Source organism: Culex pipiens, chromosome 2 (genome assembly GCF_016801865.2).
Source record: "Culex pipiens pallens isolate TS chromosome 2, TS_CPP_V2, whole genome shotgun sequence".
Classification (NCBI taxonomy): Eukaryota; Metazoa; Arthropoda; class Insecta; order Diptera; family Culicidae; genus Culex; species Culex pipiens.
In genome coordinates this window covers 79,369,974-79,386,038 of record NC_068938.1, presented here as the reverse complement: position 1 = coordinate 79,386,038, position 16,065 = coordinate 79,369,974, and the positions used below count along the sequence as shown (strand labels likewise).

The 16,065-nt window shown below is 34.5% G+C and overlaps 1 protein-coding gene across 6 annotated transcripts in view; it reads right to left on the bottom strand.

Moving 5' to 3' along the window:
• Positions 1-355: 355 nt before the first annotated feature.
• LOC120422970 (sodium/hydrogen exchanger 3) overlaps positions 356-16,065 on the bottom strand; it is a 94,844-nt gene continuing 79,134 nt past the window's right edge. For 4 of the 6 annotated variants that reach the window (XM_052708929.1, XM_052708930.1, XM_052708931.1 and 1 more), the window contains 2 exons: positions 12,916-13,249; positions 356-1,559 (listed from right to left, as the gene is read on the bottom strand). In XM_052708929.1, coding sequence (XP_052564889.1) covers positions 1,241-1,559; positions 12,916-13,249 — 653 coding nt within the window. In that variant the 3' untranslated portion in view covers positions 356-1,240. Of the gene's footprint in view, positions 1,560-7,637; positions 8,135-12,915; positions 13,250-16,065 lie in introns of those variants that run through there. The other 2 variants (XM_052708933.1, XM_052708934.1) reach the window with 2 other exon arrangements.

The following is a 16,065-nucleotide window of genomic DNA, read 5'->3' as shown; positions in this document are numbered from 1 at the left end:
TAGTTAGTAAACTTTATATTCAATCCAAATTATTTTTTTAATCAGTCAAGGATGCCTATTTGGAGTTGGGAGATTGGATTTATGGTGATTTGTCAACAAATAACATTATTTATGTTCATTTTTCGAAAGGTGTACAAACTTTTTTTGCACCTTTTTTATTTTCGTAATAGTATTTGTTTAATAACTTTTTGTAAAAATCATCTTTTCATGAGCTTTTTGTAGCAAAATGTTTGGCATGAGTTTCTGAACAAAACGTAGTACTAGGTTCCTGTCAAACTTTAAATTTTTTACATGTTTCATCACAAAATGTGCATAGTGTCCAAGGGGTGTAAATACTTTTTTTACATAGGTACTGTATCTGAAGTTCAAGTTAAAAAAACTCCGATTCACATTTGTTGAAAATCAGATTCGTTTCCAAGAATACCAGATGTCTCACTGGTGCTGCTTTTTTTAAGAGTTAGGAAGAGATTTTCGCGACCGTGTTTCGCGATTTCTCACAAGCGAGCTCGTCTCACTTTCGTTGGCGAGAGAACTTCGCTTTTGAGAAGAGAGGAATTGCCAATAGAAATAGCAAACGAGGTGTTTATTGCAAAGCTTGTTTTATTTTATTTTCAAAATACTATGAACAGAGTTAAAATTTGTCAATTTTGCAGATAATTTTCAAAACAAGGTTTAAAATTGCTAAAAAAATTTCAAAGCATGATTGTGTCCACTAACAGTAAGTTTTGTTTCTTTTTTTACTTTTGATCCCGCGTATTAAGTTTCCCGTTTTTCATCACTTTAGTTGTTTTTCTCCTTCTTCTTCTTCTCTACAGACTTATTTGATGTTAAATATATTAATCCTCTCTAACCCAAGATGATGTCTAGTTTTGGTTACCACAAAATGTATACATATAAAACCTAACATATAAGTAACATTACCGAGTATGCTGATTAGTGCTGCTGCTGCTGCTGCTTTAACCCACTTTTTACAGTGGCGTTACCAAAATAAGGGGGGGAGGGGGGGGGGCATACGGGTTGAACTAGTAGGCCACGTGTTTTGTTTTTTTTTGTTATGCTACTATTTTTTACCTCGCAGCTGAGCTAAAATCGAAGGAAGCTTTGTGCAGCCGGCCAACGCCTACTGCTGCTGCGGTTGGCCGACTTCGGAACTGGGACTGGGACACGAACCCGGACGACGATAACGACGACGACGGCTGAGGAAGTGCACACCGGTAAAGACCACCTAGATGAAGATTTCTCATATGGGATGCTGTTCGTCGCCGCAGTCCTCGTCCTCGTCGTCGTCCTCCTCGGAGTCGGTCGAGCTGGACGAGAGCAGGGCCGTCGTGGCCGGGTTCGTCGACTTCCGGCCGCCGTTGGCTGGTTTGGGCGTACCGGACGCCTTGATTAGAGCCGGTCCTCGGCGGAGTGCGGCGGCGGCGGCCGCACCGGCACCGATTCCAGCTCCGCCAGCTGTGCTGCCGGACCCTCCTCCTCCTCCACCGGCGCCGATGCCTCCGCCGTGTTTGTCTCGTTCTGGCAGGGACTTTGTGTAGTTTTCTTCTGGGATCGCCTCGCTGGTAGGGGGTTTCGTCACGACGGTTTTGTTTTCGATTGTTTCGGATTCACGGAGTTGTGTTGGTGTGAGAGCGTGTAAGACGAAGAGGGGGGCGTAGCGCCAATGGAGAAAAAAAACGAAGAGGGGGGAAACAGATGTTTTCAAATTTGATTTTTGAACTTTTAGCACTCAATTTTGGGTGTATTTTTGCAATTTATTGATTGGTGGGAGGTGGTTGTTGTGGCAGTGTTTTTTTTAAATGATTCTATGTTTATTTATTGACTTTTTTTTTCATCTAGAAACTAGTTGGGCCGTGAAACAAAATGGTCGCAAAGCGAAAACTATAAATTCTCTAGTGGAAATGTACGGAACGCAAATAGAACAGAGCGGAATAGACTAAAGGTATAAGGCTTGTGGTTCGGCACGATAGAAGTTTAGAGAACAAGAGAAAATCCAACGAGTACAGAAAAAAAGCTAAATTGCCATACAACGAGAGGAGTAAAGTAAACTAAAAACTTACCGAAGCTATGGATTGGAAAAAAGCAGATGTCCAATTCTTTAGATTATTCAACGCAGGTTATATTAATTTATCTAATCACCTCTGTTTTAACATTAAAATCTCACTATTACAGATTTGTAAAGTACAATCAAGCCATAATTTGATGTTTTGCCAGTTTATCCATTTTAAGCTTTTTAGTAAGAAAAATGCTTTCGAGTAAGAAAAATTTTCCAATTTTTAAGTTGCGTTTCCAAAACCTGGGAAATTCCGTTAACAGTTAACAGAAATTTAACTCATTGCACATATATACCAAAAGTATACATATTAGTACACTGAAGTACCACGCGTCTCCATAAAAGTAATGAGAAGACTTATATTAAATGGAGCCGCATGGTGATTTTTGTTCGAGAGTATTCCCATACATTCCCAGTGTCAAAAAAAAATTTGCATCATTTATTTTTTATACAACTATTGGTTAAATTTTCAATGTTTCAACTTTTGTGTAATTTGCTGATATTTTAACATCGTGTTACTATTGAAAAAGTCTATAGATAGTTTTCTTTATTTCATATGAGCTTTTTTATCAAATTATGAGCTTTTTGAAATATTTAATGAAATGTTCTGAGCTTTTCAAAAATATTATTTTCAGAGATTTTAATTCGAAAAAATAATGTTTATACTTAAAAAAAAAGAAAATCAAAAAAATATACCTAAAAGTAGCTATAACTTAAAAACGGTAAAAACTTCTTTTCATGTAAATTCGATTTTGCTTTTAACAATAGTTTGTAATATTTGTTTTGTCCAGATTTTCGACATATTCAAAAAAAAAAAACGTTTTTTTTCAGAAATTCGTATCTCTTAAACAAGATTTTGAACCATGACGCAACATGGCTGGAAAGATGTCTTTTTCTGTACACTTGAACATATCGCAAAATTTCAAAAATTTAAGAATACGTATTTTTAAGATTCAACTTTTAGCTATAAAAAATTAATGAAATTTTTGCGTGAACCTATATTTTGCTGCAAAGACCTATGGTGAAAAATTGATAATTATTCAATCATCAAACAAATTTCGAGTAATTCTTTATTCTTTTTAATGTTATTTTTGCTTTTGTGGCCAAAAAGTGCGTAAATATATGAAAAATCATATTTTGAAATCTATCAATGTGATTCTGTGATTTCCAAAAATGGCAGGAATTGGTAAAAATTTAAAAGTAGTAGCTTTCTTTTAAATAATTTTCTCTTTTTCTCTTTGGATTACTGAGTGATAAATTTCCCTTCTAAACTTATTTAAGTGGTGAAAACAATGCATTTTGGAGCTATTTTTTAATGAGCTAAAATGTTTTGAAACAGAGTATTTAAAAAAAGATGATTACATAAAAATGTCCAAAGCATGTAAATGTAAATGGTCCTAAAGCACTTTGTTAAATTTCATGTTAAAAAATGACGAAAACGCACCTTTTATTTCTAAACACTTTTTTTACGTGAGAAGACAATTATGACAAGACGAAATTTAATGAAAACATTGTCCATTTGAGTGCAAAGAAGAATTTGTTCAATTTAACACATCTCGTTGAATTTTGCAAAACAGAGCTAAGATTTCATGAAGGGTCAATACTTTACATTACAAAAAAGACTGAAAGTTTTCATTTTATCGCCAATCCAAGCATAAGGCCTTATTAGTAATTCTTATAAAAGGAAACATTTTTCCTAATTTTCATTTCTTGCAAGGCCATATCTAAGCAGACAAAGGTTAGAATATCAATGGTCAAAATAGAAAATTGTAGATTATTTTTGAACGATTATGGGCACTGCTTTTTTTTTTTGGCTTTTTTTAATGATTCAGGAACAAAAAACTTTTTGAGATACAGAATTTTCAATATTTTAAAGCACCACCATCTGGGGTGAATCGGGACATCTTGTCTTGCACAATGTTTGGATAGTTTTGAGTGGTTTCGGATAGAACAGACATGGAACAACAACAAAATTCCAAATTTCAAGTGTTCTAAAAATAGTCCCGATTCGCCCCTGCTGACGGCACTATTGTGTGGACAGCCTCCAAATTTGTATGAAGACTTGTGCATTGCTAACTTGGCCATAAAAAACGATGGACAAAGTATACTACAAATTTAAAAAGTAGTATAAATAAAATAGATATCTTCATTCTTTTCAAAAACACCAAATCTAACTTTACAAAAAAATCCGAAAAAAATCATTAAAAATACCTTGAATAAATTGAAAATTTTATGAGGATGAACAGACAAAATAATTATGCTCTCGCGTTCGAATTTCAAAGACATTTCCAATCGATAGCTTCGGTCAGCTTGCTTTACAAACCATATAGATTAAACCCGTGAGTAGAAAACATCTAAAAATAAATGCATAATACGCTGTTCCCAGACTACATCGATATAATATACCATAGGAGAAACCAACCATTAATGTGTATCCCGTGTGTCCGTGTACAACCGCTGTGTATTTGTGTGTTTATGTGTTCAGGTGTTGGTGTGTATGATTGTGTGTATGTGTTTGTTTTGTTTCATATACGTTAATATGTGATCCAAAGGTTTCGTTTTGCCAAAAGTAAAAGGAAGTATGAGTAAACCACAACACAAAAGAATTAAACTACTGGAGGCTTAAATTTCACTGTTTACCGTTTATTAATAACCTTTTTTTTATCATCAAAAAACAACAACTACAAAACACAGAAAGTATCGTTAACCAAACTACGTTCCTTTTTTTTTGCTGGTTGTACCGGTTAATATCTACAGAAAACAGGTGTGAAGAAGTGTAAACAGTAATATCTTTCATGCCAATTAGTGATGATGTTTGTTTTTGGATTATGACTACTTTAACAGGAAAAGATAGGGGCATAATAATACGTTATAGCACTGGGTTTTAAACATAAATATAACAACAAACTTAACCTTTTTTCTCGGAGTTTAACTGATAAATAACCTCTTCACTGGAAGTGTACTAATAAATAAAGCGATTAAAAGCCATGCAGGAATAATATGTTGATGCGTAAAATACTCGTTTTGTTTAGTAAATTTGTACAGATTAAAACTGACTTAGTGTGTTAAAAATGTAGATCTTAATAGCATGCTCGTTAAAAGCCTCTGGCGTAGCCTCTCGTTTTTTTTTTACCAACTATAAGTTAAAAATACGTTCTAGCAATAATATGCGCAATAATGACTAAGTAGTGGTAGTAGTAGTAGTAGTTAAAAGGCACAATAGGTGGAGTAAAATGTGGCTTGTTGAATGAGTTCTAACAGCAACATGAAATTCACTCGTTGCACACACGATCGTATGAGTCACCAATTGAAGCTGTACAAATGCAATTCTTACGCCAACTCGTGAGGGGAACCGGCACGTGGAGGGAGGGCTTGCTTGTTTGAGGTTAGGTTTTTGATCGAACTTCTTTATTCAATTACGTGAAGCGTGTATAATTTCACCACAAACAAACAGACGCATTCCTTAACAGCATTTCCAAGATTTTTCCCAAACCCAAAAAATTCCGAATCCTGTTTTCTTTAATGTTATGTTCCGTTTTTGCGAAATTGTTAAAAAAAAACAAACATACTGATAAAGATATAATTTAATTTGGTTGAAAAAATTAACCTAACATGACTGAATTTATGACTGTTTGGTTTAATAATAGATACTTGAACCGTTGTTCAACAAGGGAGAATTTGGGAAAAGTGGGATAAAATGAGACTTTTTTTGCAAATCTTTGATAGTCAAACAAAACTAAATATGGTCAAAATTAGCATAAAATAAGACACACACTACGCGGAGAAAACAGAGTTCCGAAAATCGTGAACAAGCGTTCATGAAATTGGGAGCCACGAACAAAGTGTTCAAATTCCATGGTACGATTTTCAAAAACGTACCATGGCATTTGAACACTTTGTTCGTGGTTCCCATTTTCATGAACGCTTGTTCACGATTTTCGGAACTCTTTTTTCTCCGTGTATGTACACAATCATGTATCTGAAAATTACTCTTCGATTCATCTACCCAGTGAGAATTTGGGCTCGATCCTCGAGTCCAAATTCTCACTGGGTAGCAATCCGATCATAAAATTTACCATTTTTTTTACTGGAGTGATGTTGTAGCGAATCTACGGCAAAACGACATCACAACAGGCAGTCAATAAGGTAAATATTATGATCGGATTACTACACTCAAACCCCGACGGTTTGACACTAACTGTTGTCAAATGAACGGGGTCTCTTTTAGTTTGACACCCCTTTTTACACGGAGTTCACACACACTATCAAACGTTTGTTTTGATAGTGTCCATGCGCTCAAAAAAGTGACAGTTCATGCGCTCCGTGTAATACGAATAGGGCGCAATTTTAGATGTAAACAAAAAGTTCTCATTTTCCAATCTAGTGTATGTTTGCATTGAGTGTGAGTGTGACGAGCAGCTTGTTTAAATCCAAGGTTTTTCCTTTAATAAAATTGGCAACTTGAAGTATCCTGTTTGTTTGACAACAATCATTGTCAAAAAATCAGGTTTTCAGTGAACTGAGATGAAATTTTAATGCAGCGCCACCACTTGTAGGGGTGGACAAAATGCGAACTAATGTAAATTCAAATTGATCTTTTTGACTAGTCAATGCCTAAAAACGCGTCTGTTTGTCTGTGCCTCCACGGTGTGGTTCCTCTCCGGAGCGAAGAGGAGATTAGTTGCAGAATTTTGCGGAGGGCTCTCCTCTGCTGGAGCTGTGCCGAATTGTGGTACGATAATTTTAATTTCGTTTTGAAGGAGATTAGTGATGAGAGTGTTTTGATTGAAGGTTAAAAAAAGTTATTAAAAAGTACCAGCATTTCATCGACAAGCGACGATGGGAGACAATAGTAAAATCGACATAGTCGGATGTGTTGTACCTGTTGCGGAGATAGTAGATAATATAGATATAAAGCGAGAGTTATCATTATTAGTGGCCTGCGGTTAAGGTGCGAAGTTCTTTGCACTGGAAAAGGTTCGTTTTGAAAGAATAGTAGTGCGTTGAGTTAGTTTTTCTTTCTTTTTTTTACGGTTTAGTTGGTAGTACTTGTTAGTGGAATGTTACGTTATGTTTTCAACCCTAAACTACTGTTAGATCTACATTTTTAACACTGGAACGCCCAACGCATGTCCAACTTACACGGACGCCCAAGCCTCCCAAAAAAGTTGGAACGGTAACTTCAACTCGCTGGTTCTCAGGCATAACTCAACCAATCGGGACGATTCTTGTTTCCAGTAATTTGTAAGAATGTCTAGATGATCCTAGAACTTTGCAGAACTTAATTTGATCAAATCTGTAATTTCTGCGACCGAAAACATCGTTCCACCTTTTTTCAAAACGACTGCCTCCGCGGAATTTTTGGCGAATTTTTTTTTTGTACGCGAAAAAAAAAGTTGGAACGATGTTTTTAATCGCAAAAATTACAAATTTGATCAAATTAAGTTCTGCAAAGTTCTAGAATCATCTAGACATCCTAACAAATCACTGGAAAGAAGAATCATCTTGATTGGTTGAGTTATGCCCGAGATCCGTTGAGTTGAAGTTACCGTTCCAACTTTTTTGGAACCTTGGGCGTTGGAATGTTAATAGTACGGTAAATTATAAGTACAATCTGATATCTATACAAGGAGCATGCAGTTTCTAGCAAATCCCATAATACTGAGGCCAATTGATCGTAGTAGTCCATGCATTGCGCTTTTTTTTCTTACAACTAAACCTTTCATTAATCACATTGGCATGTGGTGACCTTCTCCTCAAACATGCACTGACTGGAATGTGTAACCCTTCAAGTTAGATGCCTACTTCGATGTAAGTATGATCGTTCTGCCCTTGGCTACTAAACAAACTAAAATTAGTTCCACTGATCCTCGCACACATTTCTAAGAAAAATGTCCTCACAGGGGTTCGTCCATAACCAAAGTAACGACTAGCACTCATTTGGAAGGATCAGAGGTGGTGGTGGTGGTGGTGGGTTCGGTTTGGGAAGTGGGTTCGATCCCTTTCTCGTCTGCCTCAAGCGGAGGAGTTGGGAAGGGCTCCAGCGAGAATCGGCTCGGTCGTCGTCCCGTCACTAGAAGTCTGCGGAAGGGGAATACAATACTTCGATACAGCGCCAGACTCTCTACAACGCACGAGACTGTGATAGAGCTTTGCACTGAACACTATTTGTTTGTATTTTTTTTATGATTACAGTCAAACTCTGCGAGTTGCAAACTTGTTGCACAGCAGTTTTAGAAACTATTGTGCAACTTGTTTGCATCAATTCCGTGCAAAACTCTACCACCTTTCTCCGTTTTGTTTCTGCATGGTAAGTTTAGTTCATGTTCATGTTAACTTTCTGACTTGTGCAAACCTACTGAGGCTGTTGTTGTTATATTGGTTCTGTTGGCTGTCAAGTATCATGTTGAAGTGTGTCGTCACGCCGAACGTTTAAAGATTCCAATCAAAATTTTGCACTGCATGTCGCCTACCAAGGTCGCCTCTAGAGACGAAAAAAAATAACCGAAAAGTATTTGTGCATGCAAATCTCAATTGTGAAAAAATCAATAATAATTTTGCAAATTAAGAATAACGGCTTTTTGTGTGTAAAAAATGTTTCAAAGAAGGAAAAATGGTGGAAAAGTTCTAAAAAAATGCAAAGCACGCATTTAGAGAGTAGGGCGTAGTGTTTGTAGAGTTTTGTAGAGTTAGAGTATAGGAAGCTAGGTGAGTTGCTTTTTAGTCTTTTTTTGCGTATCGGGATAGAGAAATTTCTCAAAAGGCTACTAAGATGAAAGGTTTGAATTACCCAGAAAAACGATTTGCTAAGGCCACATTATCTGGATCGAGGAGAAAGAAGAAGAAATATACACACATTTATAACGGAAAGGAAAAAGGATAATTTGGGAATGTTAAACAACGATTGAACGGACTAAATTTTATTTAAAGAAAAGAGACAGGAAAATAATTTGTGAGTAAATTTATATCTATAAAAATTGTGAACATTTAGAACAGAACTGTTTGACTGTTCGTTCCTGGGTTGCAGCACATGCAAAAGTTTTAAATAAAGATTTCAAAAATATAAACAAAAGTTAAAAATAATTAAACATGTTTAAAATATCTCAGATCTAAGTTATTCCACATTTCATTAACTACTCGGAAAAAAACAACAGTCTCTGAGAAAATAATTGTGAGAACCGTAAGAAAATTTAGGCAAGTTTAAGAATTATGATTTTTGAGTTACACAGAAAAAAATAATGTAAATTTGGAAGCTGTAATTTTTGAAGGTTGAATATTACCTCTTTTATGATGTAATTTTACCTCAATTTAGACTGAAAAAGTGACATTACACCAGAAAAGTGGTAAAATTACACATTTCCAGAGGTGAAATTACACCTTTTTTCTGACATAACAGATGTACCCCTTCCCAGATGTAATATTACCATGATTTTTTTTTCTGTGTATATAGGAGCCCCGAACCAGAATGTTTTTTAACCAATAAATTCTAAACAAGATATTTGTGTATACCGGCATAAGGGGTGACATAGGGTCTGGGGGGTGAGATTGGGTCATACAAATTTCAGCATTTTTGTATGACCCAATCTCACTCCCCAGACCCAATGTCACCCTTGACGACGGTACTTTAAAATTTATGCTACACAGTAAAAAAAATAATGGCAATATTACATCTGGGATGGGGTGCATTTTTTATGTCAGAAAAAAGGTGTAATTTTACCTCTGAAAATGTGTAATTTTACCACTTTTCTGGTGTAATGGCACTTTTTCAGTCTAAATTGAGGTAAAATTACATCATAAAAGAGGTTATATTCAACCTTCCAAAATTTAAAATTTTTACACATATTTTAGGAAATATTACTCAAAAAAGAGGTAACATTCAACCTACCAAATTTTCAACTTTCCAAAATTCAACTTTTTTTTTGCTATGAACTACAAAAAATTATATAGCTAATCAACGCAATTGTGGAGTTGGCATAAACATAAAGGGCGAGAAATCTGGGTAAGAATCGCAGAACAATTGTTGCAAACTTACAGCCATATGTTTCTTACAAAAAAAAATAAATAAAAAAAATCGATATGGGCAGTTGCATTTTTTTCAGTTTTTGTCTCACCCGACTGCAACATTTTGCCAATACAACATTTTTGCAAAAGAATAATTTTTGGCTAAATTTGAAATTTTCATTGGAAAACACTGCCATCATATCAATTGTGATTTATTATGAATAAATTGGAAAACTTTACATCTTCAATGAAATATTTTAATCATACCACAAATTTTGAATTTTGAAGTGACAGATCGGAAAAAGATGTAACACTTTAAAAAATTGTTATCATAAATTAATTGATATTTTTACATTTTTGACGGTCAAACATTTAAATGATGTTTCAAACGTATTGTGATACTTTTTGTACCATTATTTTTAAAATCAGGCTTGAAAATTGGTTTCAAGAAAGAAGTTTAAATTTGCAAAATAAACAAGCGTTTTGAACCAAATTTAAATTTAAAAAAATTGCGAGCGGTATAATCTTGCATTGAACTAGAAATTTACTGAGATTCATATGCCGATTAGGCGCAAATGACAAAAACATCGAGTAAAGCCTCTTTGGAATGTTGATATTTGTGATATTGAGTTGGGTGAAAATATCCTGTCACTACATGTTTCAAAAATGATAAAAAAAATTTCAAAAAAGATATATTTCCTTCGAAAATTGCATTTTTTTAACAATTTATGGATTCATTTTGATAAAAATCTTTGAAACTTAGCTGGTTTAACTTCTTTAATTTTCTTCATAGCAACTTGCATTTTATTTTATTTTTAATTCAACAAATATTACATTTCTTGAGAACTGGGAAAAAAAATGAAAAAATATACAAATTTTTAATTTATTCAAACATGTAAATAAAAATCTTTGTTCAGAATCGTTACTAACAATAAAAATTGGTTTTCAATATTCTATAAGATTTTACATAAAAAAATCCAGTTTTTGGCATTCATTGATTGTTCTAAATCATTTGGATTATTTTGAGGCTCGATTAAGGCCGTTGCAAATATTATTCAAAGTTTATGTTGCCCCCTTTCCCCCTTCAAAGTCGTCCTGCAGATGGCAAAACAATTTTTTTTGAAAAACACCAAAATTTTAATGAAAATTTAAGTTTTATCAACTGAAAACCAGGTAAAATGCATTTTTCTGCGTTTATAATCATATTTAGCATGTTTGAACTGTTTTGAAAACATTTTAAATTTTCATGAAATATCAATGTCCCACAAAAACTTTTTTTTTTGAGAAAAAAACAATTTCCGTCAATACATCGATATTTTGAAAACTAATTTTTGGAAAGCAACTGGATGCGTTTAAAATGAATTTTAAAACACTTTTTTCATTCAAATGTTGAAACCTAGGCTTGCAATTTAATTTTTTATATTCTTTTTATTTTTTGTCCCCCCTCTCGTCTTTGGTCAAGGCAGAGGAAGATAAACTTAAAAAAATATTTGCAACTGCCTAACTTAACGCCGAAATATCTTTGGCAGAAAATCGTAAAATAATCACAACAAAAATAAATAAAAAAAAGCTTTAAAACGAAAAAAAAAAATAGATTCTCACAAAAAATGTCAAAGAGCGAATTTTAATATGAAGGATAATTTGGGTGCTAAAATGTATCCAAATAAATTAATCTTAAAATCGAGGCGCTGTAACTATTCACAACATAATCATACATATTTCAATATTTTTTAGCAGAAAATTTGATTGAACACTACACCCTCAACAGACAGTCGAGAAAATAACTTCACCAAATTTCACAGTAAAAATGGGCACTTGCGAAAGAATAATTCTCTCAGACGCACACCAACACAAAATAGTGTTCATTCGTTCATTCAAACAGTTCATCCCATAGAGTGGCTTACATTAGCCAATAAAATTCTCATGTTCATCGAACCGCGGTGGCCGATACTGTAAAGGCACAGATTTAATGTGCTTAAGGAACGATTCTCGAAATCGATTTTTTTTTTTCAATTTGACGAATGAACTTTTTTGAGGTTTCCAGTTTTTGCACGTTTTTCATCGTTGTTTCATTTATGAGTTATGAGATATTTCCCGTATCAACACGATATTTGCGTTCTCATGACCATAGAGACAAAAAGAAAGTATGCCACCTTGAAGATTCTTTTTCCAGTGTAAAATTTTATAAAATCAAAATTAGGAAGATTAGGAAAACAAGTTGAATCAGGATTACCAAGGGGAAGAAAATACTACAATGTGTGCGAGTTAAGGTTCCGAACGTGATGTTAGAAGAATGATCCCATGTTAAGGCTAGGGGGTGATGGAACTCGCTTCCGGACAGTGTCCCGTGTTGTCCTGCTGTTGCCTAGTTGGTTGTGTTAGCCTCTCTAGTGTGGTTAACTGACTGAATCTGAGTGTCACCGTGTGTTTAAGTTTGTGTGCGTGTTTTAATGTGTGTTGGTGTTAGTCTTAACTCTAACCTCTTACAGACTAAATAGTGAAAAGTGTAAACAACAATAACAATAAGAGAAAAACACAGTAAAAATACCAAAGAAAACACCACACACACATACAAAATTACAAGTATAACATTCGCCGACGAATATCTACGTTTAGTTTTATTCCGCATGCAAAGTTTGACATTTAATCGCGTTTAGAGGTTAGGATCTCTTCTATCCGGAATGTCCCACGCAAAAGAGGTCGGCCCATTTCGGATGGTTGAGCGTCAAATAAAAATTTCGCGCGCCTTGAACACTTGAGCCAATTAAGAAAAGAGACCACAATCAAAGAGAAATAGAGAGAGACCAGGGAGATTCGGGGACACTTTCTGGGACACACAGGAGATCTTCAAACACACTTACCCGCTCAGTTCCAGCATCGAGCCCCGCCGGTTGTTCCGCCGGTGGCTGGCCGTAACGGGGAAGGCATTGGCGTGCGGCACGGCAGCCCGCGACACTCCCAGCGGGTCCCCGTTAAGCGCGTCCGACCCAGCGCCGCCGGAATCGACCGTGATGTAGCCGGCAATCGACGCGGACCGTTTGTCCTTCTTGACGCGGCCGATGGGCGTCGTGGCGGTGACCGGGGTCGACGTCTCCGAGTCGGTCACCCCGCCGATCACGATGCCACCCGAGCCGGAACTCTCCCGCCGGAACAGACCTATTACAGACTTGGCCTGTTTAGGTTGGGTTAGGCCACCTACGCAGGCGCGTTGTTTTGTTTTCGGACACGGATATTTTTTTTGTTGTTTACGGAAGGAGAGAGAAGGTTCACGGAGTGACGGACGAGGTCACGGTGTGGACACAATGGATAGAAAATGCGGTTAGGTGCAAGCTAATGCGGCGGATGCAAATTAATTAAAACTAAAAAATATATTTATATTTATACAAAATGTGGGGCGGTGAGCTGCGGTTGTAGTACACTTTGAGTTCAATATACACGTGGCGCGGAGGAAGGTGAATGAAAGAGGGAAGATTTTTCAGCTGAAGACTCTGTAGGGTGGGTAGCTCACACGGTGAAGGGACGGTTCTCACGGGTGGGAAATTCGATGTGGGAAAACGGAGTTCCGCGAACTTAGTCCTGGCAAGTCGGCGGTGGAGTGTTTGGTGCAAACGGATGAAATTTTTTATAAAATTTGAAAAGCTAATAATTAGAGTATTTTTATTTTTTTGAAAGAAAAACTAAAACTTGGGCAGATGGAAATAACAAAACGAGGGTCATTTCAATAACAAGTCCTGTTAAAAATTTTGATTTTGTTATCAGAAAATCATGACCATCGGTAATTAGAAGAAAAAATAATAGCATTCTCAAAACTTCGGCTAAACATCAAGGTTGTTAACGATAAAATTATCGAGGTTTCGTTATTCCGATAATTCCATCGGAGATAATTTTATCGACGATAACGGACGATAACGTATATTTAACATATTTCTAAAGTTGACTAAAACCAACCGAATTATGTTGAATATTCAAGCTTCCTCTTAGTAAATATAATTTGATAATGTGGTAAGTTTCAAAGCATAAAAACTTTTAAAAAAATCACAAAATACCGTATTTTTATGAAAGTACTCAAATTTTTATAATTTGCAATATGGGTATCAAAAGACTCGAAATTTTGCATGCATTTTCACTATTATAGTGTTTTTTTAATGAAATACTAAAATTTTCACAAAATACCGTATTTTCTCGAAAATACTCATTTTTTTTTATAATTCGCAATATAAGTATCAAACGATTCAATTTTTTGCATGTATTTTAACTGTTTTAGAGGTTTTTGAATAAAATACTCAAATTTTCACAAAATACCATATTTTTTCGAAAACTTTTTTTTATATTTTTATAATTTTTATAAAACCATTATCGTTAGACGATTATATCATCGACGATAATTCTATCGATTAACAACCTTGCTAAACATAGTTATTGAGCAGATCTTATGAGAGAATGCCAAAAATTGAGGCAATAACAACTCAAGTTATGGCACATGGAAAATCATTCAATCATCGATCGCGTTATTCATGTGATATTCGAATTTGAAGAAAGAAAGCAATAAGTAGTCATTACCATATTTTTTCTAATTTTTTATTGTTGAATTTTATTTCAACTATGGGCAAATGTTGACAAATTTTTATACCTTAATTTGTTATTATTTTTTAATTAGCTATATATGGCTAGAACTATGGGAAAATGTTGACCAATTGACATTATGTTGGTCTTGAAATGTGGTCTTTATACCAAAACTCATTTAAAAGTGGATTTTTTTTAATGTTGTACCCTCAAGGTAATCAATTATTTGTTCGAAAATTTTCAAAGTGTGCATAACGACATATTGAATGTAGTAAATGTATATATTTTGAAACATATTTGAATAATCAAAGTTTCTGTGCGTTCTATCGCTTCTCCAAAAATATCTGGTTTTTTTTAATAGCATTGTATGGGTAATGCAGGTATTTTTGTTAAATGGAACGTAAATTTGAATAGATAATAATTTCTATGAGGTCTTTTTTAAACAGAGTTCTTAGTTCTTAGATTTCTATGGAAAAAATTATAAGTTTTTGCACTTTTTCAAACATGAACAATGCTATGAGTAGCTTTTGAAAGGTTTTCCAAAAATAGTTATTGAATTATTGCATTTTTGTTGAAGACTTATATTAACTTTTTTGCATTTTACAAAAGATGAAATTGGTTTTTTCATATCACTAAATAGCAGAATTTGTAAAATTTAACTTTTTCAAATTTAAATATCTGATAAGCTAATATCACAAAATCGGCTAAGGAATTTTGAACATTTTTGAAAAGTTATTATCATTTTAGAGCCAATGATTCTTCCGATAATTCCTTCTCCTGACGATTCACTGTTATCTCCAATCTTCAATACTTTCATTCATTTAGGCTAATTTTAAGTGCAAGCATGCTTCGGTAATATTGCTTGAAGATGGTTAAACGAAGGTTAAGGACTCGACCTTCACCGATTTGGACCAAACTTGGAGGGAACGTTCATCTATCGATAGTTAACAGAAATTCAAAGTTTGGTGCTGATTGGAACATCCCACTATTTTTGGCACCGCCCTCTTTTTTTGTCGATTTTCTAAAATACTATTTTTTCTTTTAATCATAACTTTGCAATTATTTGAGCAAAAGACTTTCAACAGGTTGCATTTTATAAAAAATTGTCCAAGGATTTCGAAAAAAATAATATTTTAACCCTTAAATGCCCACTAATATTATATTTTAACGTTTTAAGTATTAAAATTCAGTTTTGACCAATTCCTTATAATTTTATTTGTTATATTTTATCACCGTCGTGTTCCCCGGACAATTTTACATAATAATCAATTTAGACCTCAAACTAAAATGAACTATTGGCAAGATATACGATTTTACTGAAAAAAGTTTGATTTTGCGCTGCACTCTGTCCTATGAATTCACATCCGAAATAAGTTTCTCACATATAAAAACCGAACTATACGGGATTCATCCCTATTTGTTGAAAAATACGACATGTACTTCCGAGT